The 25,367-nt window shown below is 43.3% G+C and overlaps 1 protein-coding gene across 5 annotated transcripts in view; it reads right to left on the reverse strand.

The window, feature by feature from the left end:
• Nucleotides 1-25,367, reverse strand: part of LOC141940978 (SAM and SH3 domain-containing protein 1-like) — a 576,588-nt gene that overhangs the window by 112,581 nt on the left and 438,640 nt on the right. The window contains exon 1 of one of the 5 annotated variants that reach the window (XM_074862912.1): nucleotides 13,463-13,596. The exons of the other annotated variants lie outside the window; for them this stretch is intronic. Coding sequence (XP_074719013.1) covers nucleotides 13,463-13,558 — 96 coding nt within the window. The 5' untranslated portion in view covers nucleotides 13,559-13,596. Of the gene's footprint in view, nucleotides 1-13,462; nucleotides 13,597-25,367 lie in introns of those variants that run through there. 5 annotated transcript variants of the gene reach the window in all.

Genomic DNA, 25,367 nt, shown 5'->3' on the forward strand with positions numbered 1-25,367 from the left:
ACACAGAGGGATTCCCACTCTTGGGTGGCATTAATAAGCTAGATCAAATAGACACCCCGCATTCATACTAATAACATAAAACCATAAAGACTGACTGCTCTGAAGGTCTTGAGCAAAGCCTCAGCTTTTGACTCTAGCAGAGGTACGGCACTGTTAACACACTCTCAACCACTGTAGGTAGCACACAGATGAACTAAACAAAGCTGCTCATGCAAAACTTCATGGTACTGGGCTCAGGTTTTTTATCACCTTAACTAAACACCTTGAGTCTCTTTGGAGAGTGTTTTATTTAGGAGCAGTAACGCAGAGTTACCAGGGGGTTTCAGTTCATTTAATTAAGTTGAATACAATTACACTCCAGTGGGTCTTAAAAATGCGAGAATCTATTTAAATATTATTTAGATGCATATCTTTTAACTACCACAGATTGCATAGGGCGTCATGTTTATATCAATTAGGGATATCAACCTAGCAATAAGAACTATCTCTTGCCAGCTTATAATCCTTTATACCCTAGGATCTTGTATTTTATTTGCTCATTTCTCTTTATCTGTGTACAGTGAGGATGGGCTTTTTGCATTCCTGTGTGCTCATATTGCTTCATCATTGCCAAAGCACTTCCTAATTAGGCTAAATAGGCCTCTTACCCAAATAAAAAAGAAATATTTCTGTCTACCTACAGAGCAAATCCTACAGAGTCTGGGCTTGAATAACTGTGTGGTTGCCATATCTTCCAGGTGTTCCAAGCACATATTCCTCTGAAGGAGCAACATGCACTTTATTACTGACAGGAGCTCCCCAATAAGCAGGATGCTATGTACTTGTTTCAATGAAGTGCTTAAGCCTGTGGGTGCTGTCAGTCCAGTGGCTCTGCCCACTGATAACAGACACGAGGACATGGAATGAAGCTGACTCTGGGGAAGTTTGGATCTGACACTAGGAAAAGGTTCTTCACTAAGAGGGTGGTCAGTCACTGGAACAGGCTCCTCAGTGCAGCAGTCACAACATCAAGCCTGTCAGAGTTCATGGAGTGTCTGGATGACACTTTTAGTCATATGGTTTAGTTTTAGGTAGTCCTGCGAGAAGTTGGATTCTATGATCCTTAGGGGTCCCTTCCAACTTGAGATATTCTGTGATTCTGTGTTGCTTTTACTGAAGACTGAATACATTACTTGAGTGTTGCACATCAGAGATGCACCTTGAACAGAAGCATGAAAGAATTTGAAGAGCTCCACGTGGCTAAAGAGATAATAAAAAGCAGAAGCTGGCAGAACCCCAGTGTCAGTATAGCTCACAAAAAAAATTGTCTCTACAAAACCCAGTAACTGGTTCTGACCAACCCAAGGCCCTGAACCACAAGTTGAAAGACAACAACTGTAAATAAGGACACTTGGACTTGGAGGGTAAGTGAAGTTCTCACTTGAGCAACTCCTCTATGCATAGCAACTTGAACATCAAAAGGAGAGTATCCCACTAGCTAACCATTTGTCAAGAGAGTTGTCATGCCAAAGAAAAACATCTCACCTAGTTGTAAAAGCAACTGTAACACTGAAGGGGTTTCCTCACAGACTCTGCTTCTGAGATGAAAGAAGAGACTGCAGTCTCAGGGAACACCAAATCATGAACCCAGCACGAGCTGCAGGACAACCTGTACCAGGATGCATCTGAAGCACCACGAAAACAGCAGGGAGCTCTCTGAGCAAAAGGAAGATGTTACACCACTTTTCACAGTATGCACATTTATCAGTTTCAAATCAAAGGATGTATAGTAAATAAGCTGCCTCACACATAAATAATCAAGACTTGAAGAGAAACAAAGATTTTGCTCTAAGACTCTCTCAAGGAGAAAGGAGAATCACATGTTTTCAGATGTGACGACCTCTCCAAAGCTTGAGAGGTACAACCTGAAATGCAAAGGCTGGCTCAGAACAACTTACATGTGAACAGGGAGTCAGGGCATCAGACTGTCTCTAGCAAAATAGTGAATCGCACTCTCATCATCAGCCTGTTTCAGCTAACCAGTCCTCTGCTACAAATTACCCATTCAAAGCATCTGCTGGCAATACCTGAACAGCATAATGTTACATGACTCATACGCACATCAACGGTTACCCACCTATAGTCTGTATTTGTCTCTCAGCAAAACCAAAACAAGGTGCAACCAACTAGACATGAAGGCTTACTTTGCTCTCCCATATATATATACACTCAGCGCTTGAAGCAAGCCCTGTCATTTCTGAACCAGGCTTAAATCTCCATTATTTACTTCCCACATGCTCCCTGCCTGTCCCCGCTGTTCAGCCACCTCCTCTGGGCCTCCCCAAAGCCAGCCTGCGTGCTGACCTTCCCCTGCCAAGGTCCTGGTGTGTGCTCCAGCCATTTCCTGCCACGAAAGTGGCAATTCTTCCTTTCACATGGTCTTCCTAAATCCCTCTTCCTAGCAGTTGCAAGTTACCCTTCTCAGCTGGGACTCTTTGCACTTTTCTAGCCACAGAAATACTATTCTGGATACTGAGTCACTGCCCCTCCATCTCTTGCCATCCTCCGTTTCCTCTTTATATGTGAGGTATTTTCCTGAGAGAGGCATGTCTGTAGAAAAAAACACTCAATCCTTTTTTCTTTTTTTTTTTTTTTTAAACTGCTCAAACCCACACAGCAACAGATCTACCCAAGAAAGGCAGAAGGGCCAAAGAGGAGCTAACATACCTTTTTAACCCCCTCTCCTCTCTTTTTCATGGCAGCTTACAAAATAAATAACTATCTGTAAGCATTCTGCAGTAGTTGTAATGAGGTTTGGCAAATGAAAAATGAAAATTTGTACAATCTTTTGTATTCTAAGTAAGTTTGAGATGAGGATTAAAAACCACAAGTAACTTGGCAAAGATTACTTGAAGAAAGTAGCATTCCATCAGAGAGAAAAAGCAACATGGAGAACATCCACCTCTTTCTTTTCTCTCAATTTTGGCAACTAGGAACTCAACCTCCACACTGACCAAACCCAGTGAGACTCATCGTGACTAGGTCTGTAACAAGGATATGCAGAAGCATCCTTTTCCCTTCTCATTTATACACGAACACACACCATATGTGGTATGAAGCTATTCTTCACAGTCATGCCAATATTTTGATTAAGCCCTTGACCTCTGTTAACTTCCTGAGTTTAGATAGCTATCACGCAAAACTTAGGTTTTACAAAGTTTACCTATCTGCATGTATATACTCACTCCTGGACACAAAATCTAAACAATACATTGTCGGATCTGGGCTGAGCAAGAAACTATATACCTCACTGAGCCAACATGTCCCAGTATCCCTTCAATACACAACAGAACACCACCACAGTGAAGAAGAATGACACAGGATTAGACTCCAATTCATGCCTCATTACAAAACACTCAGAAGAAAGGTAGCCATAATTAAAGAGAAAAACAGAATTTTTAAGGACTAACAACCGTTTTGCACTAGCTACAACTGAGCAGTCTCTACTGATGAAACAAGAAATAAAACAGATGTTTCCCCCAAACGTCTCCAAATACTGAAAGGGACACATCATCACAAAATAAAATATAACAAAAATAAAGCATCTTTCAATTTTTATTTGTACAGTGCACAGCAAGCAAGGTGGGATCTTCCACATACAAGCTGGAACACTGACAGAGAAATTTGGATAATTAAGTGGAGACACCGGGAATTTGACATTTTCCTCTATAAAGAAAACATGACCTCAGAGAAACTTTAGAGATGTATGGTATGTAAAAACAGAGAAAACCGTCCAAAGAATTTGCCATGTACAAAGATTCACAACATGCCCTGCCAGCAGGAAATCTGCCTTTACTCAGCCCTTTTTCTCCAGTGAAATGAAGAGACAGACCTAAGGAAACATATCCAGGGGGGTAACAGCGAGATGCCTGCTATTGCAGCCACACCAGTGCTCCAGCCACGCAGGGAGGCCAAGTGCTTACACACCTTCAGTGTGGTACCTGGAACCACCTCTCCTGTCAACATTCTTCAAGGAATATAAACAGCCTCCTCCACAGCCTGCTCTTCCTTCCACCAAAATCAGTGGCAAATCACAAGTGACCTCAGGGAAAGCAGAAGCACAAACAGCTTCTGTGGTGAAGATCTCCCACTGTGTTTGCTGTGCTGAAAGAAACCCCCATTTATATGCCGAGACACAGCAAAAAGCAAATACCTGTTTTGAGCCTAATTAGTCCTTAGTCTGACATGAAGCATCATGTAAATCCAATGAAGAACACGTCAGAAACATGGCTAGTGCCCATCAACTGTTGTATTTCTTGGTATCCCCAATGCGACAGTGGACTATGAGCTTTTGATTGCTTGTTCAATTAGAAATTTCCTCACCTTATCAGTTTTTTTGGTTTTCAAATACATTTTTACTAGTTCTTTGATAAAATGTTGCACATGGAAATCTGATTCCCCCAACTTTTGTATAAAATGTGACATATTCCTGCAACACACTCTGAAGCATCAAGTTTTTGAAGCACAAACATTTAATCATCTTGAAGATGTAAACTTGAAGACAGAAACCGACTGACATACAATATGCAGTCTGTCCCCACCTTTTCCCATTTTACAATGGTTATTTATGAATTCTAAGGTGAGAAAGAAGCCTAAAAATGGAGTGGAAATCACAACCTGTAAATTGTGGTGCATATTATGTATGAATATGAATACACTTATGTATAAAACAGGATTTTTCTTATTTGCATCCTCACAGAGTACACATTTCAGTTTCAATGGAAAGCATTTATCGTCGGCTTTCAGAGCTACTGCACTAAGCTGGCCAACCACTGAAAGCTCCAAACCTCACAAGTATTAAAAAATTATTCTGCATAACTGAAGGCTACATTTAAGTTTATGCAGTGATATTGATAACTATGAAATATGTCTAACAGGGATGGTGAAGAGAGATGAGCCTCAATTTAGAAGCAGAAAGTAAGTATCGTCAATTTGCACTCCATCCCTAGAATTGCACTAGAAATTTCTGGTGTAAAAAAACCCTTTCAGCTGAGTTGGAATAGACGGGAAGCTCCTGCTGGAAGACCGCAAGCACAAGATCTGAAGAGGATAAATGTATTCCAGAACTGTAACAGATAAACAGAGATACTAAACACAGACAGAACACAAACATCCAAACATCTCCCCAGTTGTAAGTGCATAAGAAACACAGATTCTACAGCAATGACATATCACTTCTAGAGGTACATATTATGACCAGTAAGGTATTACCCTGGCAAGCAAAATACTTTAAAAGCCTAAAATTTTTCCTGAAGTGTGTGCAATGCTATGCAATCAGCCCTAGCATGTGTTTTCACCCAAGCTCCAGCTGTGGATATACACTCACTGAAAGAACTTCCAACAGTGCCACCGTGGTGCAATGAGCTCTCATGATAAGTGCTCTCAGATGCATTTTTTCTTCCCTCGAGTCAGACTGGGGTTACGGTCAAGCAGAGAGCAAGCTCTGCACAGCAGGGCTGACTCGGTGCTGGCACTGAAAGGACCAGGAGGCTCAACTCATCTGAACTTGTGAACGAATGACAAAAGTTGCTTTTTCCTTTCTTGTTGAAAACTTACGGGCCACACACTGCTCCAGTATAAACAAACTTTGTGCCTTAGGCTCATGAAGTCTTTATGTAAACAAGGCAGAAATTAGACCCTTTATCTTTTGTTCTTTTCTTCATCTTTTGTTTCCATCATACCCATCAGCACGGCACAAAGCATCTTCAGCTGCAAGCGAGACTGTTCTGAGCGTCCCACAATCATTGCTTATGTACTCTCGATTTAATATCGTAACAAGCATGGTACTGTTTTCATTACCATCTATTGGCTCTCGTCATGCTCACTGCAAAGCTTTCAAAATATTGCTTTTATTAGTGTATTAGTTACCTAATCTCCTTTACACACACACTCCTACACACAGAGAATATACTGAAGGTGAAGAACACTGCAATATGAAATTTTAGTATGCTGTTACCAAAGAGCAAAAAGCACTGTATATCATCATAAATACAGTGACAATAATGAAACAGAAAAGGATGTATTTATATTCCTGATAATTATATTACCATGCTTGTAAGCTTCAATGTGTGTGTTTATCCATGCACGTAAGAGCAACCGTATTTTTTCCATCCGGAGGCCTGATCACATAAACCAATCTCAACAGCATATCCCCATGTTCAGCAGGGCCACAGGGAAGTCAAATCAGCAAAATCTAATGGGCTTGTAGCAGAGCAGACCTGCAAGAGCACTCCAACAAGATCGCACTCAAAATGCTACATGGATATTAGGAAGCAGTTTTCCAATTTATCGTATGACTTTCCATAAGTCTGAAAGTGTGATTTATAAAACATTGTATTATATTCTTAAGCTTGTACATCTAATTTTCCAGTTATACCCTGCTTAAAACTCTTTTCCAGATAGGTTATACAATCCCCACTCTCAATTTCAAACTCTTCACAGGAAATGTGCCTCAAACTAGTACGCAGCTCAACAATGCTTATCCAGGTGTCATTAAAACTTAAACCATTAAGTATTTTATTATACTAATCTTAGTTCAGATAAACACAGCACTTCATAACTTTGTGCTTCAAAACATGGCAGTAGACAAGAAAGGTCTGCTATTACCGTAAGGCAGGAAAAATGTTCCCCTCACCTCAAGAAGATCAAAGCAGAGCTGGCAGGCCCACACCTGACCCACACCACAGCTACTGTGGTGTGGTGGGGGCAGCTTCTTTTATTTTTAGAGTAGTTATTTTCCGTAATGGAAATTTTTGTTGTGAACTCCTGGGCTCAAATGTGTTTCAGTGAATTGTGTTGTAATTTTTTCCTGCCAAAGGGACAGTTAAGTCTCTTGACAACAATGAGAAACAAAAGCCCTTCTTACCTCTTTATCTAATCACACAACACGTGTCTACATACTTCTTTAATGGAGAATATGCTTTTACAGCAGAAACTTAATTTTTACAGACTTGCACACGTTAAACCCCATTCCTTCTTTTTGTTCATCTCCTCATTAAAAACCTGGAATCTAAATTCTTGCACAGCCACCTCAGCAATCCCAGTGTCACAACCACCACCTTCCTCCTCCTCCTCCCACTGCCAATAATGGCAACAGACAAAGCAGCATGTTCATTAGTCATCGCCTGAGTCATGCAATGGCAAAGAGGAAAATTATTAGCATCACTTTATGTTAAAACAGGTATTGTGATAAATCACTTTGCTGGGTCATTAAAAAGAAATTCTTATTCATCCCGTGTTACTGAACCTCCTGAAGCCTCTGCAACCATTGATACCATGACAATGGGGTAAGCAGAAAAGGAAAAAGCCTGTGCTGCTGCATGAAGGAAAAGCTACAACCAGAGACACCAAGTGATGGAAGGAAACCCGGGAAGGCACAAGCAGCAGGACTGGGCACACCCGCATCCTCTCCTCCACCATGCTACCTCTGAAGGGATAGAAGTCCTGAAGGAGCCAAGTCCAGGGCCCAAGCTGGAGCAGTTCAACCAGGGTCTGGAAGCAGAGGGAAGTCCTTTCTCCCCTCGGACTCTAACTCTTGCCCCAGGCACTGCCCGTTTCATCTGTCCCTCGTCCCTGCACCCATCTAGCAGTGACCCCGCTCTGTCATGTGTCGGTCCCTCCACTTGGCTCATGCGGCTTAACCTCTCTGTGCCTCTGTTTGCACAGCATCTCCTGCAATCACCGCTAATTTACATTGATTTCTAGACAGCATCAGAATACGTTAATTATTATCTAGTTCTGTAAAGGGTCATTTACTCTGAGATACGCTAAAAATAAAGAGTTTTTAACCTGACTACAGAAAATGGTAACCAGCATCTGTAGCATAATACACTGCATTCTAGGTAATAAAATTTCTTTAAGTGCTCATTGTCCTGCATGTGCAACACTTTCTCATTTTCCACACCAATTTTCACATTTTCTTTCTGTTTAGAGGCTCCATTTTTTCATATCCACAAAAAGAAGGAGTCATCATTACAGGCAAAGTCTGGCAATCTGGTATTCCATTGCTCTTAAAAGACAGAGAGCTTGGTTGATTGACTTTCAAAATGTGAAAAAAATGAGGAACAACAGTGGTTCCAAATATTGATAACGGAGCTGGTATTCACAGCAAACCAGCAACACACTGGAAAACAAAATTTTATCACCAAGATTCAAGTTTACCATTAATTTATAGTTATTCTCTAGCAAAGAGCAGTTCATAGCAGCCAAAGAACAGGTATATAAAAATCTTCCCTGCTTTTTCCTCTGTAATTCAAAGGCCAGGGAAACATGGAGTTTGCTTTCAAGAACAAATGAAGAGAGCACCAGAACCTATGCATTCCTGACTGCATAGGGGCTTGCAGGGACTAAACTCTCTGATGAAGACATCTGTTTTATGTGACCTGACGTGCAAGAAAAAGCTAGACCAAAGGTTATCTCTACGAGCTGTCTTTCTTCATAAAGGGATTAGCATTGCTAGGTGTAACATCACATGGAGACAAGAGGGAATGGAGATGCAACAGGTTAAGTTTAAAATATAAAACTGAATCCAACACTGAAACTGACAGTCAGTCACTCTCTTTTGATTTATTTGAAAGCAAGATATACTCTACAGTTTTGTAAAATAGAAAAAACAACACCTGCTAGTTTGAAAAGCAGAGACCACGCCTCCTAGGTTTATCCATACTGTTGCAACTGGGATATGCTTTAAAAATGCAGTCCAAAGTAAAAGTCGGAACAAAAAAGTTTTGAATCAGAATATCTCAAAGTGCTTTTTGAGCTAATTACAGTGTGCCACAACTGTTTTGTTGACATGTCAATACAAATCAGAAAAAAACCAAGCATATTGCATTTTCAAAAGCACATTCTACCTGGAACAGCTACTCAGTTGCCTGCACTTTTCCACAGAGCCATACTGAGCACCGATGGCTTCAGCGGAAGTGGCCTTTTGGTGCCAAGCAGACATCATGGAAACAGAATCGCCCAAACAAGACACAGATAGCAATGGAGTAGAGAGATTTCCATGGGACGTCACAGCGAACTAACGATGGCTTAAGGAAGAGCAATCCTGGGAGAAATCTGCAGCTGGTGTAAGCTGCCACAACTCCTCCTGGCAGTCCTCCGCCTGCTTTTATCGGTCAGGGATCTACTTTCCAATCTCTCCAGATATCCAGGCTCCCTGGCTTAATATCAAACTCCTTCCCCCAAAGTATGTTAGCCAGTATGTAATTACGTGTTATCACAGTAGTATTATCAGCTGGCATCTTTCTCTCTTTCAGTTTGTTTCTTTATTACTTTGATAAGAAATTCAAATAGTCACTGAAACACAGAAAGCAAGATAGATTATGTATGTAAATATTAGGGCTCCCAGTACAATACCCAAATGAGCTTTATTGTCCTCAAAAGACTGTTCTCTTTAGCTAACTGCAGATGGTGGGAAAACTCTGGCTTTCTCTGCATAACTGAAAAATATTACCAAAAATGAAGACTTTTCTTTTATTTCAGCTCTTATAATTTATTCAATAGTTTGATACAAGAAACTAGCTATCACTTTGAAATAAAAAGCTGGAGAGACTTCCAATTTCATTACATCTCTTCAAGTTCCACTGTATCTTCGGCATTTTAGCCACTGAAGACAAAATCTCCTCACACAAATTTTCTTTAGTGAAATCCCTGCTCTATCAAAACTGATGAGAGTTTTGCCAGCGATTTCATTAATGGCAGGATTTGACCCAGATACCTGTTCCAGTTATGCTAGGTGAGAAGTTAGAACGTCCCATAAACAGACACTGGAGTGTCTTTCCTGTACTGTTCACAGCCCATGTTTTGAAAACACATCTTTAAAAGACTAAAGTTCATGATTTTCACTTCATATTACAATTTGTTCTCGGATCTCATCACATACAAACCTTCAGACTCTTAGCAACAGAGAGTTTGCTATTGCCACATCAATACATGATTCTGTGCCAAAAATATCCCTTTTTATGGTGTCGAGTTTTGGGGATGCAGAGAATTTCTATGTTACTACTCATGATCCACCTCCTGCAATCTCTCTCTCTCTAAAACCTTAATAAACTTCCACCATCCATTGTTGCTTTGAGACACTGCAAATTATAATTAACCAGTACATTCAACATGTGCTTGCTACAGACTAAGCAAAAGCTTTTAAGTATAATTATGTTATCTAGTGAGCTCCATTAACAGCACAAATAGCTTTGAGGTGCTTATACCACTGCTGCACCTATGGAATACTTCATTAGAATAAGTGCAAGAGGGAAAAGTCGCATTTACTTCAGCAAAATCCCAGTACAGCTGCAAGTACACTCAATATTTGTCAAGTACAGAGAGAGTGTTATTATGTGACTTCAAAGTCCGTAAAATATGCTGCTTACAAGCAGCACTTGAAAAGTATTTGCTTCCCCTCCGGACCTGGGATCTGCCATCACAGGTCCCTGCTAATGAGGTCCTGTTTTAAGGAACCTAACTAAACATACACAAGCAATGAAATATATTGATCCGCTGAGTGAGAGGGGCTGAATGTGTACTTTAAGGAACTGCAGTACCGAATACCAGCTGGGTGGACTCCCACGGCCTCTCCTCCTAAACCTGCACCTAGAGGAGACGTCACCACAGCCACCACCATGCCCCACAAGGCCTCCAGCAGGGCCAGTCAGAGGAAGGCGACACCTTCCCCTCCTCCTCCCCACTGCTGTAACTCCTCAGTATGAGGAGAACAGAATCAGGCATTTCATCATTTTCATGAAGAACATCTTTTTCACCGTAAGGACAGTGAAGCCGTGGAACAGGCTGCACGGAGAGGTTTTGTGGTTTCTGTCCCTGGAGGTTTTCAAGACCCGACTGGATAAAGCCCCAAGCAACCTCACCTGGCCTCACAGCTCTCCCTGCTGCAGCTCAAGATCGGACTAGATGCTGCCTGAGGTCCTTTCTAACCTGCATCATCCTATGATCATTGCTTAAGAATGCAATTTTCTCTCTCAGTCAATCAACAAACTTCTGATGATCACCTTCTTTCTTCATTTCATTCTAGTTTCCCCTCCCAAGATCCTGACTCTTCTCTTCCCCGCTGCTAGTGCATTCCTTTTGTAGCTTTCAAGTTGTCGTAGAGCCAACCTGGGCAGCCTACCACTGCACCAACTTCTTGGTTCATTGAGCTGTTCCCAGTGAACCACTCCAGTGTCTACCTCTGTGCTCCCTAGACATTTTAGATGATGAATTACTGAAAATCCCAGTAGTTTAAGACCCATACTCTCAAGTGACAACACGAAAGAAGTCAGTTAGCTATGCAGGCCACTGTTGTGGCCTCATGGACCATGAGCAATCATCTACAGCCTTCCATCTGGGAGCCACAAACCTAGTTTACTGTTTGCCTTTCACAGCACAGGTTTGAAAGGGACAAAGCTCTACGTACCACAAAGACAAGCAGTGACAAATGCACTGGAGCTACCTCTTCCTTGCCTTCACACAAGAACAGAGCACTAATTAAGTCTATACTCAGTTCATATTAAGATATATTTTGCAGACGCAAAGACTAGAAAGTCTTTTAAAACCCAAATCTGAAGAAAGCTGACAGCTTGCAGCAGGAAGAGCTTCTGTCTTCCCTCAGGTAAGTTATTATTTGAGACCCAACACAAGGGTATCTTTTCGTATTTCTAATTGTGTTGCAACACAAAACATTGCAGTAAGAAAAGGTAACAGGGCCGGGTGATGTTTGCAACTGATATGAACCAGCAACTTCACAGTTACAAGATGATTCCTTCCTGTAAAGCAGACCAATTCTAAAGACAAATGACTTTAGCTTAGTTTTATTAGAAGACAAAAAATAAATAGCTCTGTTTTCCCAGGAAGGAAACTAGCTTGTACAGCCAGAAGAAACCTATTCAAATTATTAGCTGTGTGAGAATCAGATCTTTTTCTGCACTGAGCTCCAGCACGCTAGGCTGTTGGTTTGGCCTCCTCAAACACTCCTTCCCAGGCATCCAATAGCACTTTGCTCTTACTAAATGCAGTACTGAAACCTGCCAGAAAAAAAGAGAGAAAGAGACTGTTCATAAAGTACCAACTGTGTGCTCCCTACAAACTGGCAGAACTGACTCTGCTTGCATTCTTAGATTAAAATCATTAACAGTGAGAGAGTGTACGCAGCCGGGTGCTATTAAATTCAATGCCATGTCAATAGAGAGCATCTATGAAGAAGCGAGGCAGATTTTTTAATCTTACTTTGGATATTAACAATAAAGTCCACTCAGAAAAAAAACTGCAGCATAAAACGCTAATTAAATTCTCTGTTCAATTCTGTAACACTTCTGAATTAGAACCTACGGGTTTACCATTCGTTACATTCCACAGGAGTGTTCCAGAAGATATTTCTCATAATATTCTTTAACATCTGTTGGTTAAATGTTAGTAACAAAAGTTAATACGCATCAAGCCTATTTGTTTGCTTTTAAAACGAATAAACAGGCACTCCACTGTTGATTACCACATTCCTGCATCACTGGAAAACTGCCAGCTCCAGTAAGTATATAACACTAGTATTTGTTTTTTTGCTGAGTGGCAGTCCTCTGCGGTAATTATCATCTTGCACCTAAAGTAAATATTATCCTCCTGCTACAAGTAGAAATAAAGAATTGACTCTTCCTGTACTTTTACTGTTTGCCATCCAGTCTGTCCTGTCGGTACGCTACGTGCCCACTAAATATAATTCCTTGAGCCCTTGTTACTGGGGCCATCTCTTTTGTTTGTAACCAGTGAATTACGAGGATTAGTCCCTCCCCAGAAGATCACCAGCCCAGAAACTCCACGGGCTGTAACCGAGCAACTCCCTTCCAAAAAACCACGGGGAAGAAATGCTCCAAACCCAGCACCCGGGAGCGCAACCGGGCAGTGCTACTGGACGGACGGGCGGCCGTGACCCAGGCCCACGGCGCCCACCGGACCCACGGGTGGCAGCGCCCCCCACGCGCGAGGCTCCACCCGAGCCCGGCGCGGGGACGCCGAAACACGTGCGTGGAATGTGAAAGCAGCAACAAACCAGCCTTTCGCCCAAATTTAACCGAATCCGCCAGCACGCCAGGAAACAATGTGCCCATTGACCGGCCTCAGCGGGCGCGTAAACAGGCGCCAGGGCTGCCCGGCCCCGGTAAACAGCCCCGAACCCGCAGCCGCTCCGCGCCGTCCGTCACCCTCCCCGACAGTGACAGCCCAGAAAACTTCACTCCGAAGCCGTGACGAAAGCGGTCACTGCACAGCACTGGGCTTTGCCCACGGACTCGCTTTCGCGAGGACGTACGAGCCCGCGCGGCGAGGGCGCTCCCCAACCGGGCACCGTTCCGCGGCAGGTGCCGGCGAGACGCGGCGTCCCACGGCGGGCGGCCCCCGCGCCCGATTCCGCCCCGGCCCCCGGCCCCGGCCCGGCCGCACTCACCAGGATGCCCATCACGTCGGCCCACAGCTGGGCGAACGCCTCCGACGTGCCGCTCTCCGCCGGGGCGGCGGGGCCGCCCGCCCGCTCCCCCTCCATACCCCGGCCCGGCCGCCGGATCAGCGCCGGCTCGCCGCCGCCGCTGCCGGGCCGCCCCGCCCCGCCATGCCTCCCCCGCCCCGCTCCCGGCCGGCCCGCCCCGGGACACCGCCGCCCCGCTCAAACTTTGGGCCCAGCGACAGCCCGGCCGGCGGCGCGGCGGTGCCACTGCGGCGCGGCGGGGGCGCCCACCCGGCGGCGGGGCGGCGGCAAAGCCCCTCCTCCCCCTGCCCCCAGCCGGCCCCGCACCCCCCGCCTGCTCGTGGGCTCGCCCGGCGCACGTGGCCGCCCGGGGCGGCAACAAAGGGCCCCAGCGCCGCCCCGGCGGGGTCCCGGCCCCCGGCGGCTCCCCCGCCCCCGGCGGCTCCCCCCGCCCCGAAAGCCGGGCCCCGGCGGAGGGCTTGTTGCTGACCGGGCTCCCCCCTCCCTGCCCCGCGCCTCACCTGGCTGCCGGGAGCTCCGGCGGCAAAGTCAACGGCGCTCGCTTAACACCGCGGAAAGATCCGCTGGGCAGCGGTGCCAGCCGCCCCCGGTGCCCGGCCGGCACGGGAAGAGGCGCCCAGTTAACCCAGACTTTTAGTTTAAATACCGGGCCCGTATCGTTCTCCTGAGGAGAGATCTGTCAGCCATCGCCTTGTGAAAGGCAAAGCTCGCCTTGGGGAGGGACTGCGGGAACGCTGCCTCCATCCATGCCTCCTGCTCCCTGTTACAACCCCCCGGCCTCATAAGGGCATTAAATAATCACTAATGACAGACAGCAGCAGGGATGCTCCAGCACCCTTCTAAGGAACCGGCTGAAAGCCCCTGCTCGCACACACGAGCACCTTGCACCTTGCTGGGGAAGGTTCAACAGCAGTGGCCAAGCCCCACTGCCCCTGGTCGGCAGGAGCAGGAGAGGTCAGGGGGTGCAGGGGTGGGAGGATGACCCAAAGTCCCGCTCGCCACCTCGCTCCCAGCTCCTCCTAGAGCCAGCAGCAAGGAAATCCTTTAGTCTTAGTGCTCATCCCTAATCTGTGAAATGGTTAGATGCATCTTGAAAAGCTACTGTTTCCAGCTGTTGTTTATTGGAAGCACCTGTCTGTGCAGGGGTGGGGGAAGAAAGCAATGGATTTAATGGATATGCAGCTGTCACACACTGTCCGAGCATTTTAAGAGCTCACCCCTTTGAGCAGTTAGTAGCTTCTCCAGCATCCCACCAGCACTGCTTCTGCATGTTATGTGTCCTGCCCCATCCAAACACAACCCAGGGCCTGGCCTAGCACCTGTGCTCCCCACCCCCCCAGGCTCCCTGTTTGGCCCCGGGGTGTCCCGGCACAGGCTCCCCGCAGCCAGCTCCACAGCTGACAAGGCTTGCACCGATTTTGCTGCACCAGTGCCCTGGGAGGGCTGTAGCAACAAATGATACCATTTGCTAAGAGGGCTAAAAATAGTTCCTGGAAAAGGCATAAAGCAGAATTGGGGTTACTGTGCTCCTCATCTTCTCCCCACGTTTTCAATGATGGTCTTTTTCTGCCCTCAAAGCTAGCCCCAGAAGAAAGGCTGGTTGAAGCGCTTCCTTTCTCAGCAACTGGTATGCAAAGAAAGGGACAAGACTTTTCTAAGCACTGTGTTACTGCAGCTTTTGCTGCAGTGGTGAATAACACAGAACAGAGAAAAGAAGGTAGGGGTCACAGTTAGAAAAAGTACAAGAGAATTATGCTGAGAGGAAGTGGTAAAGGAGACACTGATGATGTACAAATATGCTCATTTTTGTTGACCCTTCTTTAAGACGCACATGTAGGATACACACTATGTAATTCATTATACTATTGACTAGTAATAAGAAATAATGAAAGGCCCAAATCAGGTATAAAATCTTTACTAATTGACTTTTAAATTGTATGCAACTATAAGCCTATGAAGTACAAGCATAAAGGCGTGCCAGTGAAGTCTCTTGGTACTCTGAGATGGCTTGCATAACTTAAAACTGGTTTAATTAGTCAGGGGTAATTTACTTAGTGACCCTCTGAAATCCATGTTGAACCACTTACAATAGTAATGCCACCCTACTTTCAAAATATCTGAACAATGCACACTGTTGGTCTCAGAATTTAAATATTCTGGGGTCCTCTTGTGCACACTGTCTTCTGTACATTGTCTTTTTTTATAGTTTGGAGGCATATTTAAACAAACCCCAACAACAACAACTCTGCAGTACAAAGTCTAAAAGCCCCTCATTGTTCTGCCTCAGGCAGCAATAGATTAAGATCAAATAGGTGCAAGGGGAGCACTCCCACTTGCCTTGCCCCTCCCTGCCGACCGAGGTCAGTGCTCCTGTGCAACCATGACGACACTACTTACAGAAGCAGGTCCTGAATATCTGCACTTTTCAGCCTTGCAGTACAGGTAACAGAAACTAGATTATAAATTGTCATGGTCCAAGAGCTGCTTCCTGAGCCGTGATGTCATCCCTTCTGTGGAGGCAGCAACTTTCATCAGAGGGACATGACACATGGCTGTGGCAGTCTTCCCCTCAGCCCTTTGACTTTAATTTATCTGAGACACAGAGCCTTTGCTTTTAAAAAAGGAAGACAAGGAAAAAAAGATCTTGCAAAATCACTTGACTCCAGGAGCCATTGCTTTAAGAAACAAATTGACATGAGAGACGTGCAACAAATCCATGGCAGTTTACAACAGCTACCATCTTCTATGGTCTTGCAGTTACAGTATCTATTCATCTTCAGACATTCACAAGATGCCATTTTACCAAGACATTCAATGACTATGACATGCTAAAATATTCCCTGCTCTCCTTCCCTCAAACAGACCTCCCTCCTTCTAGATATCACAGGGTTCCTCTATTTTAATGATGCCAATGTCCTGCAGTAATAAATCCCAGGGGCATTTTACAAAAAACCAGCTGCAATAAGAGCACGGAATTTTAGAACAAACAGAAACTCAAATCTTACAAGGGTTTTGAAGTGCACCTATGACTGCAGTATTTGGTTTGTGTTACCACTGCTACTACAGAATTACAAATCAATTGAAATTTAGCATGTTAGAATACAGTTTTTGTTTGCACTTTTATCTGTAGTTGTGTAGATGACAACTCAAGCATCCACAAAAGACCACGTTCTAGAAGCATGTTGTACTGGACCTCTGTATGCTCTGGGAAGAAATAAATCTGGTCAATTTTCTGAGATTTTTGGGACATCTCACAGGAACTCTGACCAGGTGCTTGACATCTGGAAATCTTGGAAAATGGTCACTGTGCACCTACAAGGCAGCACTAGGCGGTGGGGCAGCGATCCTGATACGATTCCCCAGTGTGTCGCACCCACAGTGCGTGGGGTCATGGCTACTCTCACAGACACTCCAGTGCACTCTGGATGGAAAGTCCCTCCATGGAGCAGCTACGAAGCTCCCAGCAGTTGTTCTCCTGCAAATCACTACACAGGAGATGGAAACGATCAACACATAAGCAGTGAATCTAGTTTCGCCCAGTTATAGCAGATTCACCGTGCATGTGAGTGTACCCTCCTATCACATCATCAGCTACATGTGGGTGTGCAGTTAGTAAGAGTTTCCCACATCTACACACCAGGCAGGATTAACCAACCTGGAGAGCACTCTTCTGTATGCAAGAGAAACAGACTTTCTTCTAGAGGTATACTCAGAGCAGGATCCTAGTTCCAGATTAAGGTGGCCATAGAGAAGCTCAACTTTCTCCTTTCTTTACTGAGGGTTTAGGGAGATCATCTTTACAAGGCCAAACTCTTTCTCTGTGAAAAACACAAACCTCAAACACAAACCTCTGAGTCATTAAGACAGAAGATAACAATCTTTCTGTCCCAAAGTAGTGTGTATCATCTCGCCTCAGTGTCACACAAAAATGACACAATAGTTTCAACAAAGCATTTAATAGTGAAAAAATGAAACATGCATCAAAGTAAGCTGGAAAAGCCAATGTGCGCCATCAGAACCAGACTATCACAACTGCTGGCAACCATATAAAAGGCATTTAACTCAAGAAATCTATACTACAAACAACCCCAAGCACTTTGATATCAATATTAAGCTACACGCTAGAGGCTGGGAGAGATCAGGTTGCCTTGGAAAGTGGATCGTGCCCCACAGTGCAATGGACACCAATCCTCTTGGGTTCTTGACAGATGACCTGAGGGAAATGGCTTCTTGCTCAGAGACCTGGCAATTAACTCTGCATGTGTGAACAAAACACATGAGGTTTCTCAACATCACTAACAACACCCTGCCCAGTCTATCAAGTGTAAATCAGAACATCAAAGCTTCAGAAAAATAAATAAGCCATTGTATGCACAGAGCGTGCAGGGGAAGGGAGAAATAAAAATTCCAGCTAGCTCCTACAGGTGACCTGCAAAAGCCCTAAAACGCTTAACACAAGCAAATTACAATGCAACACACTATTAACAGTGATTTTATCTCCTTTTTGCTCTCTCCCTCTTTCCACTTGGTGGAGGTCATCAAATTGAAACATGCAGAGTTTCACATCACAGCCTTTGACTGGAACTGCATCCCTTACCTGTTGCAGGCTCCATCCCATCAACCTACCACAATCCATCTTGGAACAATTTTATCTTATTGTGCTCGCTACATGTTTTAGAAAGTTCTTCTAAACCATCGTTTCTTTTAATTCTCACCTGTTACTTCATTTTTAAATATTTTCCTTAAGAATTGTATGATTATTATTTCTGGTAGCAGGGTCCCTTGGAGTGGGGTTCTCTGCATCACCCATATCAGCCAAAGGAGCTGGCAGCTGCTCTCCAGCAGAAAGCAGATGTGCCAGCAGCCACTCCAGAAAGCGTCTAGCAAGGGGCAGGATGGGGATCCACACACCCAACCCATCAGCCGTTCTGCTAAACAGGCTGTTGCTCTGCCTTAGACACTCTTAGTATGTACAGGAGTGAACTATAAGAGAGCAATCGATCCATCATGTGCATTTACACATCAGATTACTATATATTGCTGAAACGATCACGTTTCAATATCCTCTGCCAGTTAGACAACTACAGAAAATACTCCTGATTTTAAAAGTGGTGCAAACAATACTTATCCAGTGGCTTTAAAATAGACAGTATTTAGACCATATACTCTTTGCTGTGCAGTCAGAAATCATTATTTATTCTTTTAGAGGCTTAGCTGTCAGCTCCCAGTCTTATGGCCAGCCTCGTGACTAGAGTATCGCATCACAGACAGAGCAGTACACTAATATGCCCAACAAGAATCAGATGGAGGTAAGTCTGTTTAATTCTATCAGTAGAAAGCAGTTAGGAACAACGAATTGCTTTATTCTGATAAAAGTCTGAACTCTCCACATTATACCCAACCTAGCATTCTCCTAGATATCAGTACTAGATTAAAAAAAAAGATGGAGAGAGAGACACATGCCCAGGAAAATCAGGCTAGCACCACGCTTGGTAGACATACAAATACTGCTAAGCTTGGCAGGCTTCAGTTAAAATATGGTGGTTGTGACTTTGCATGACAAATTGTATAAGGAAAAGAAATCTAAACACAGTGAGCACCACAGCCCTTCTGGAAGGATACCTTTTGACTCGTAAGGAGAAAGGAAAGGTTTGTATCCTCCCTTCCTGCCCGCAGATGTGCTCCACAAAGGCCTCTCACATCCTGCCCAGCTTCCCTCCCTGCTGTGGAGCACAGCACCGCATTTCTTAGCGGGGAGGCAGCAGCACTGGCTCAGCCAGTGGAGGGGCTCTGGGAGCTGGAGCGTGATCGGCGAGGAGCACACATTCCCAGGGACACCACAGCCTCAATCCTGCTTAGGTGCACAGCACACTGCTCCAAAACCACCCGCAGATCAGGACTCCATCTGCCTCCCGCAATGTCAGGCACTGCCTGGACAATTTCCAAAATTTACTAAGACTCTTGCTTCTTCATGTTACTTACTTCTGCCTTCTCCACCCAAACTCAGCATCCCTTCTTCTCTAGCTGTATGGCAAAGCCAGCTTTGATGCTTCGTTATTTCCTGTCAACATTTAAATAGTTAGCATTCATTTTCTATTAGTTTTCTGCAGCACTTTTAAAAAAATGTTTTATAAACCTTAATTAATTTTTCAGACAGCAGTTCAGCATCCTTTGGGATGTCTAAGGGGAGTCTCTACACTGTCATTCACAGGAGCTTACTCAACTTCTTACATTCTTTTTGTAAGCGTCTGCTAGAAAGGATGCATACAAATCTTTTTTTGTAAGAGACTTACAAAATCCACAGAGACAGAACTATTTAGCTCAGTGTCCTTTGGCTGCTCTTATCCCAAATAATTTTAGAACTGGGAAAATGAAAAAGGCAAAAAGCAAGCCTCAGAAATGGGAATAGGACTTCAACCTCTCCTTTTTTCCAAACACGGTGTCCTTTGATTCCTTTGTTGAAACTCAGTAAATTACTAATGAAAAGGAGTCTGATGATCTCATCCCAAAATGCATCATAAAACCAGACATGAATAAGGTACAACTTAGTAGCGTGTGATAGCTGTGTATTTCAGAGATGCTCAATGCTGACGTAAATATCACGACAAGCTAGCTGTAGTAAGGTTGGAGGAGCAGCAGGAGCAATGGCCAAGCTCACACAATGACTGTAGTAATAACCACTCACTTCGTGACCAGCTCAATTTTCTAAATTAAGAATAGATACACCTCAGAGAAGGTGTTGTCCTGGTTTTGGGTGGAATAGAGTTAATATTCTTCCTAGTAACTGGTACAGTGCTGTGTTTTGGATTCAGTGTAAGAATGCTGTTGATAACACGCAGATGTTTGAGTTGTTGCTAAGTAGCACTTATCCATAAGTTACGGATTTTTCTGTTTCCTATGCTCTGCCAGCAAGGAGGTGCACAAGAAGCTGGGAGGGAGCATGGCCAGGACAGCTGACCCCAACTAGCCAAAGGGATATTCCATACCACAGAATGTCATGCTCAGTATATAAACTGGGGGAGTTTGCTGGGAGGGGCAGGTCGCTGCTCAGGCATCAGTCAGCAGGTGGTGAGGAATTGCACTGTGCATCACTTGTCTTTCCATGGGTCTTATTTATCTTTTTGTTATATTCAATTTTTATATTTTATTGTTATAATTTTAGTTATTAAACTATTATCTCAACCCCTGAGTTTTACTTTTTTTCAATTCTCCTCACCATCCCACTGGGGGGGGTGGGGGGGAAGGAGTGAGCGAGCAGCTGTGTGGTGCTTAATTGCTGGCTGGTGTTAAACCATGACAATGTTTATTTCATCTCCATTTGAAAGGGAAAATACCTTTCCTAAAAGTAATACTTTCTGGAAAAAGAAATCCAAGAGCTTTCATTAATTGTATCTTTGCAAAAGCAACCAGTTATGAAATGCAAATGTAGATCTTAAAAAAATCTTACTTATCTGCTTGGTAGAGACAAACATTTACAGAGCTGCCCTCGGCAAAATATTACAGCAAAGTACACATGATGCAAACATGCCAATGGTAGAGACTTGCAAGAAAACACAAGAGGAAGAGTTGCTTAGCTTCTCTTCCAGAAGAGACCACTTGCACCCAAACACTCCACCTAACACCCACTCCCTAATTTACCAATTAAATATTATCCCAAACCACAAATTATTTCCTCAATGGTTTCTTTACAAGTTGATACACCACCCTTCTGAACAAGCAGCAAACAGACCCTGCTAAAGCCTGACTTTCAGCTCCACAAGGATTCAGTACTAAGCTCAAACTTTGCACTTTTAAGGCCTGTGTCCCAAATCACACCGATATATTATTAGTGAAGGAGTAGGTGGTTCTAACTGATGCAGAAGCCAACCAAAGAAACCTGCCTGATGATCTCAGCTAGCCATAGGTGAAGATAATAGACCAGAGGTGATTATTTGATGTTTGCTTGCAGATCATGTCATCCTAGAGTCAATTTTCCCTACTGCAGTTACTTGAGAAGAACTTACTGGCTTCAACCTCTCCTTTCAGCTCAGTTTCTGCTGGGGTAACTCCTACCCCATTGCCAGAGGTCCTCCTCTCACCTCCATTCCTGGAAGAAGCTCTCATCAGCAGGCTCTGATGGATGCAGAGCACCCAGTCTTCTCTCACTTTCCAAGCAGCTGTCCCACCCTTCCTTTTAAATGCTTCCTGCCCCTTCCCCAGCATACCACATCAGACCAAAACATGGGTGTCCTCCCCATCGCACCTGAGTTAGCTGACCTGTGCCCCACCCAGCAAGCCCAGACATGTACAGTAAGAGATAATTTATGGAAAACAAAGAGCAGTTGACTAGCAAGCAGTTGTGTTACACATGGTGTTGCAATTTCTGCTGTAATGGTAAGTGGTCAAACTCACAGATGTCAGGCACCTGAAAATTACACTTGCATATAAATGTAATGGAATTTTTAAAATAAGACTTTTGGAGTGCTTCAGCTTCAGTTTTCTGAGTCATCAGGGTGCACTTAGGTCACGGTTTCATACTTTTATTGGAAAATAAAAGCTAGAATTTACATTTCCATTATTAAAAAAACAGAATCAAATTGAGATTTTTACATCACTTGGCTCTAAGTGGTAGGATGTTAAATAAATCATCAAGCTAGTGATGAAATCAGGAGCATTCACCAGACTGTGACAATGTAGTCAAGATGATAATTATTCATTTCAGCTGTGGCTGTAAACACAGGCATGAGCTTGTGTTCTTCTGGAGAAGCCTTACTCTTCACTACCTTGCAAGCTCTACAACCATTCAAGACTGTCTCTCAAATCAGAGTTTCAAATTGCCATGGAAAAACACATTAAAACCTGCTCTGCTCCCTAACAAGAATTAACAAGGAAGTGGAGAATCACATCCGATCTGTACATTTCATTTTCCCTATATTATTAACAACATGTTTCACTTCATAAAACTGTATTAAGCAATAAAGAAAGGAGAGATACATCTCTGCAGCCAGGCACACCTGAAGCCCTGGAAATGTGCATTTTATGTCCATAAATTCATTGAAGGGGCACAAGACACTTATTACTCTGTAACACAGCAAAGAGACCGAGTAATTCCAAAGAGCAGCTGCTTCCAGTTAGGGCATCTCAGCTGGAAAACAGAGGTGCCTGTCAAACTAATTAAAGCAAGGAGAAGCCATCTATCTGAAACTCCAGCTTTTAAGCTCTGGCCAACCCACTCCCAAAATGTAATTAAAAAAAAAAAAAAAAAAGGCAAGCAAGAGAGACAAGTGAAAACAGGCTTAAGCATTGCTGAAAACATACCTCCAAGCTATTCTCTCAATAAATATTTTGGGAAGTTTGTGAACAGAAGGATTATTGTGACTGTGGTGGTGTGAGTGGGAGGAATTTACCCTCCACAACTCAACCAACTGCATCGATGATGATACAACAGCCCTCGAGGGCAATGAGCTAACTGCATTAGCTCCATGTTGATGAAGTTTTACAAAGAAGTCATTTTGTTTAAGTATATGTAGAGTAGGCTGGTATCTCTAGTTCTCAGAAAAGTTAATCTTCATTTGCAAGGATATAATAATTAGGCAATTCTGTTTAAAGACGGCCAAATACTCTTCTTCAGTACAATGTGTATCCTGTAGCAACATACGCCTAACAAAAAGCAATTGAGATTTGGGTTTTTGAAAGTTTATGGTACATTTGATCCCAGAAGTGCATCACACGTTCCTTTTGACTTCTGTGGGAAGATGTGATTTATGAGAATAAATTTAAACAAACAACTGTTGCTTGGCTAGACAAAGGTTAAAGGGACTGGAAAGGATGCAGTGATTATCTGAAAGCATGAAGGGTGTGTAAACACCAAGGGGAAAGTCAGATTGCTGAAGAAATCTCAAGAGGGTGTAACTTGGGGCAATGAGATAAATGCATGTGTTTTTAAGCCCTTAAATATTGGCTCCTAAAACGATGACATTATTTGTGTATACAAAAGAAGCACTGGTCATTTCAGAAGTCATTGCTATTTGTCACTGAGGACAAAATATGTGAAAGTGGACTAAAAGGAACGAAAGAAATTTGCTATGTTGGTGAGGGGAATATGAGAAACAGCAGCAGTAACTCTATCTTGGGGACAAGCCAGGTGACCTTCTGGAGTCACTTTGTATTATCTGCCATCTCCACCACCGAGGAGGCAGGAGCAGGGGCAGGCAGTGAGCCCACAAGGCTCTGGGTTAGATACAATCCATGACTTAATTTCACATGGCTTGCAGCTACATGAATTATTTTGGGTGTTTTTAATGAATAATTCTAGGGGGTATGCTACCTGGGTAACTGCCTAAGAAGGCTGAAAAGCCTATGTGGCCCTTAGGTTACCCATGATTACACATGTGGCATTTAGGGAATACATAAGTATGTGATAAGATGCCAGTAAGGTATTGGGCCTCATTTAGATGATTTCTATTACTCACCAACTTTCATTTTTATATATAGCAATTTAAAACTCCTGGAGATAAAAAGTTATTATATTTATTATTATTATTTATTTGTCTCTGTAAACTGCAAGAGCAGACAGAGCTAAGAAAAGACTGCATTTTGACTTGTCAAAAAGACAAATTCCTTACCTCCTAAAAGCATTCTCCAAATGTCGTGATACCTTTTTATCTCCTAGCATTTTCCAGGTAACGTTATACTAACAAACATGGACTTCTTATGTTAGAAAGGAAATACAATTATTCTCTTAGGTAGTTACTTAAAGCAGCTTTCAATGTATCAAACATAATTTAAACTTATGCCTTCTAATGCCTGTACTTGCCCAGCTATTGTTCGTGTTTGCCTGCAACCAGAAAGGAATTCAAAGGACCTGTTAATTCATAGCACCCCCAAATGTGCACAATATTATCCTGATGTCTAGAAAGTTCAAATTCATCCAAAGATTGTGGCAAGGGACAAAGTGTTTTAAAATATTTCATCACCTACTATTTCCCAAAGAAGTGTCTATATATATAGGTAACAGAGGTTAAATAGCTGAATTGTTTTTATATGGATGTATGAGAAATGACTATAATAGGCTCCATGTATGACAGACAATTCATGTCAGTGTCAAAGGGCTAAACAGTATTAGAGGCTACTCAGTGTGCCTGGTGGTTTCAAATAAGCTGAACCTGTTCACATTCGTCCAAGAATGCCCAGACTTGGCTTTAAGATATAAAGATTTTGGCAGCATTAATGACTGCTGCTTCCATCTCTTGTTCTCACTCCTGAACCACGGTAATTACAAATGAGGACTCATGAACAGGAGAGTTCAGTAAGGCTAAGGGAGGGCAAGCATGGGACTGAAAAGATACACTGATGAGTTACATAACGTTTCTTTTTCCACACTATTATCCTGTAAGAGTTTAAAACAGCTAAATGGATTTGTCAAGAATTAATTGTGTCAAATCAATCTCATTTGCTTCCTTGGAGGATAATTGGTACTGGATAAGAAGCAGCAGCAGATGGAATACATATTGGATTTACTAAGGTTTCTACCTCATTCAACACAGTCAGCTGATACCATTATAAAGCGGTACACAACTGGTTGGAAAAAACACATTCAGAGATTAGTTTTCAGTGGTTGGTGGCCAAAGTGAAAGAATATATTGAGTGGGGTTTTGAAGGGATCTGTTCTTCAATATTTTAATTAACAGCTTGGCTGGTAGAATAGAGAATATGCTCACTAAATTTACAGATGACAGAAAGCTCAGAGAGCTTGAATATAACTATGGAACATAAATCAAACAAGTTGTGTTGTTGCAGAAAAAGCAAGTTTCATAGTAGGTCATACCCAGTACAGCCAGTAGGATACGCAACCACCTGCAAGAAGTGTGGCAATCTGTATGCTGAT

The sequence above is a fragment of the Strix uralensis genome, chromosome 3 (genome assembly GCF_047716275.1).
Source record: "Strix uralensis isolate ZFMK-TIS-50842 chromosome 3, bStrUra1, whole genome shotgun sequence".
Taxonomy (NCBI): domain Eukaryota; kingdom Metazoa; phylum Chordata; class Aves; order Strigiformes; family Strigidae; genus Strix; species Strix uralensis.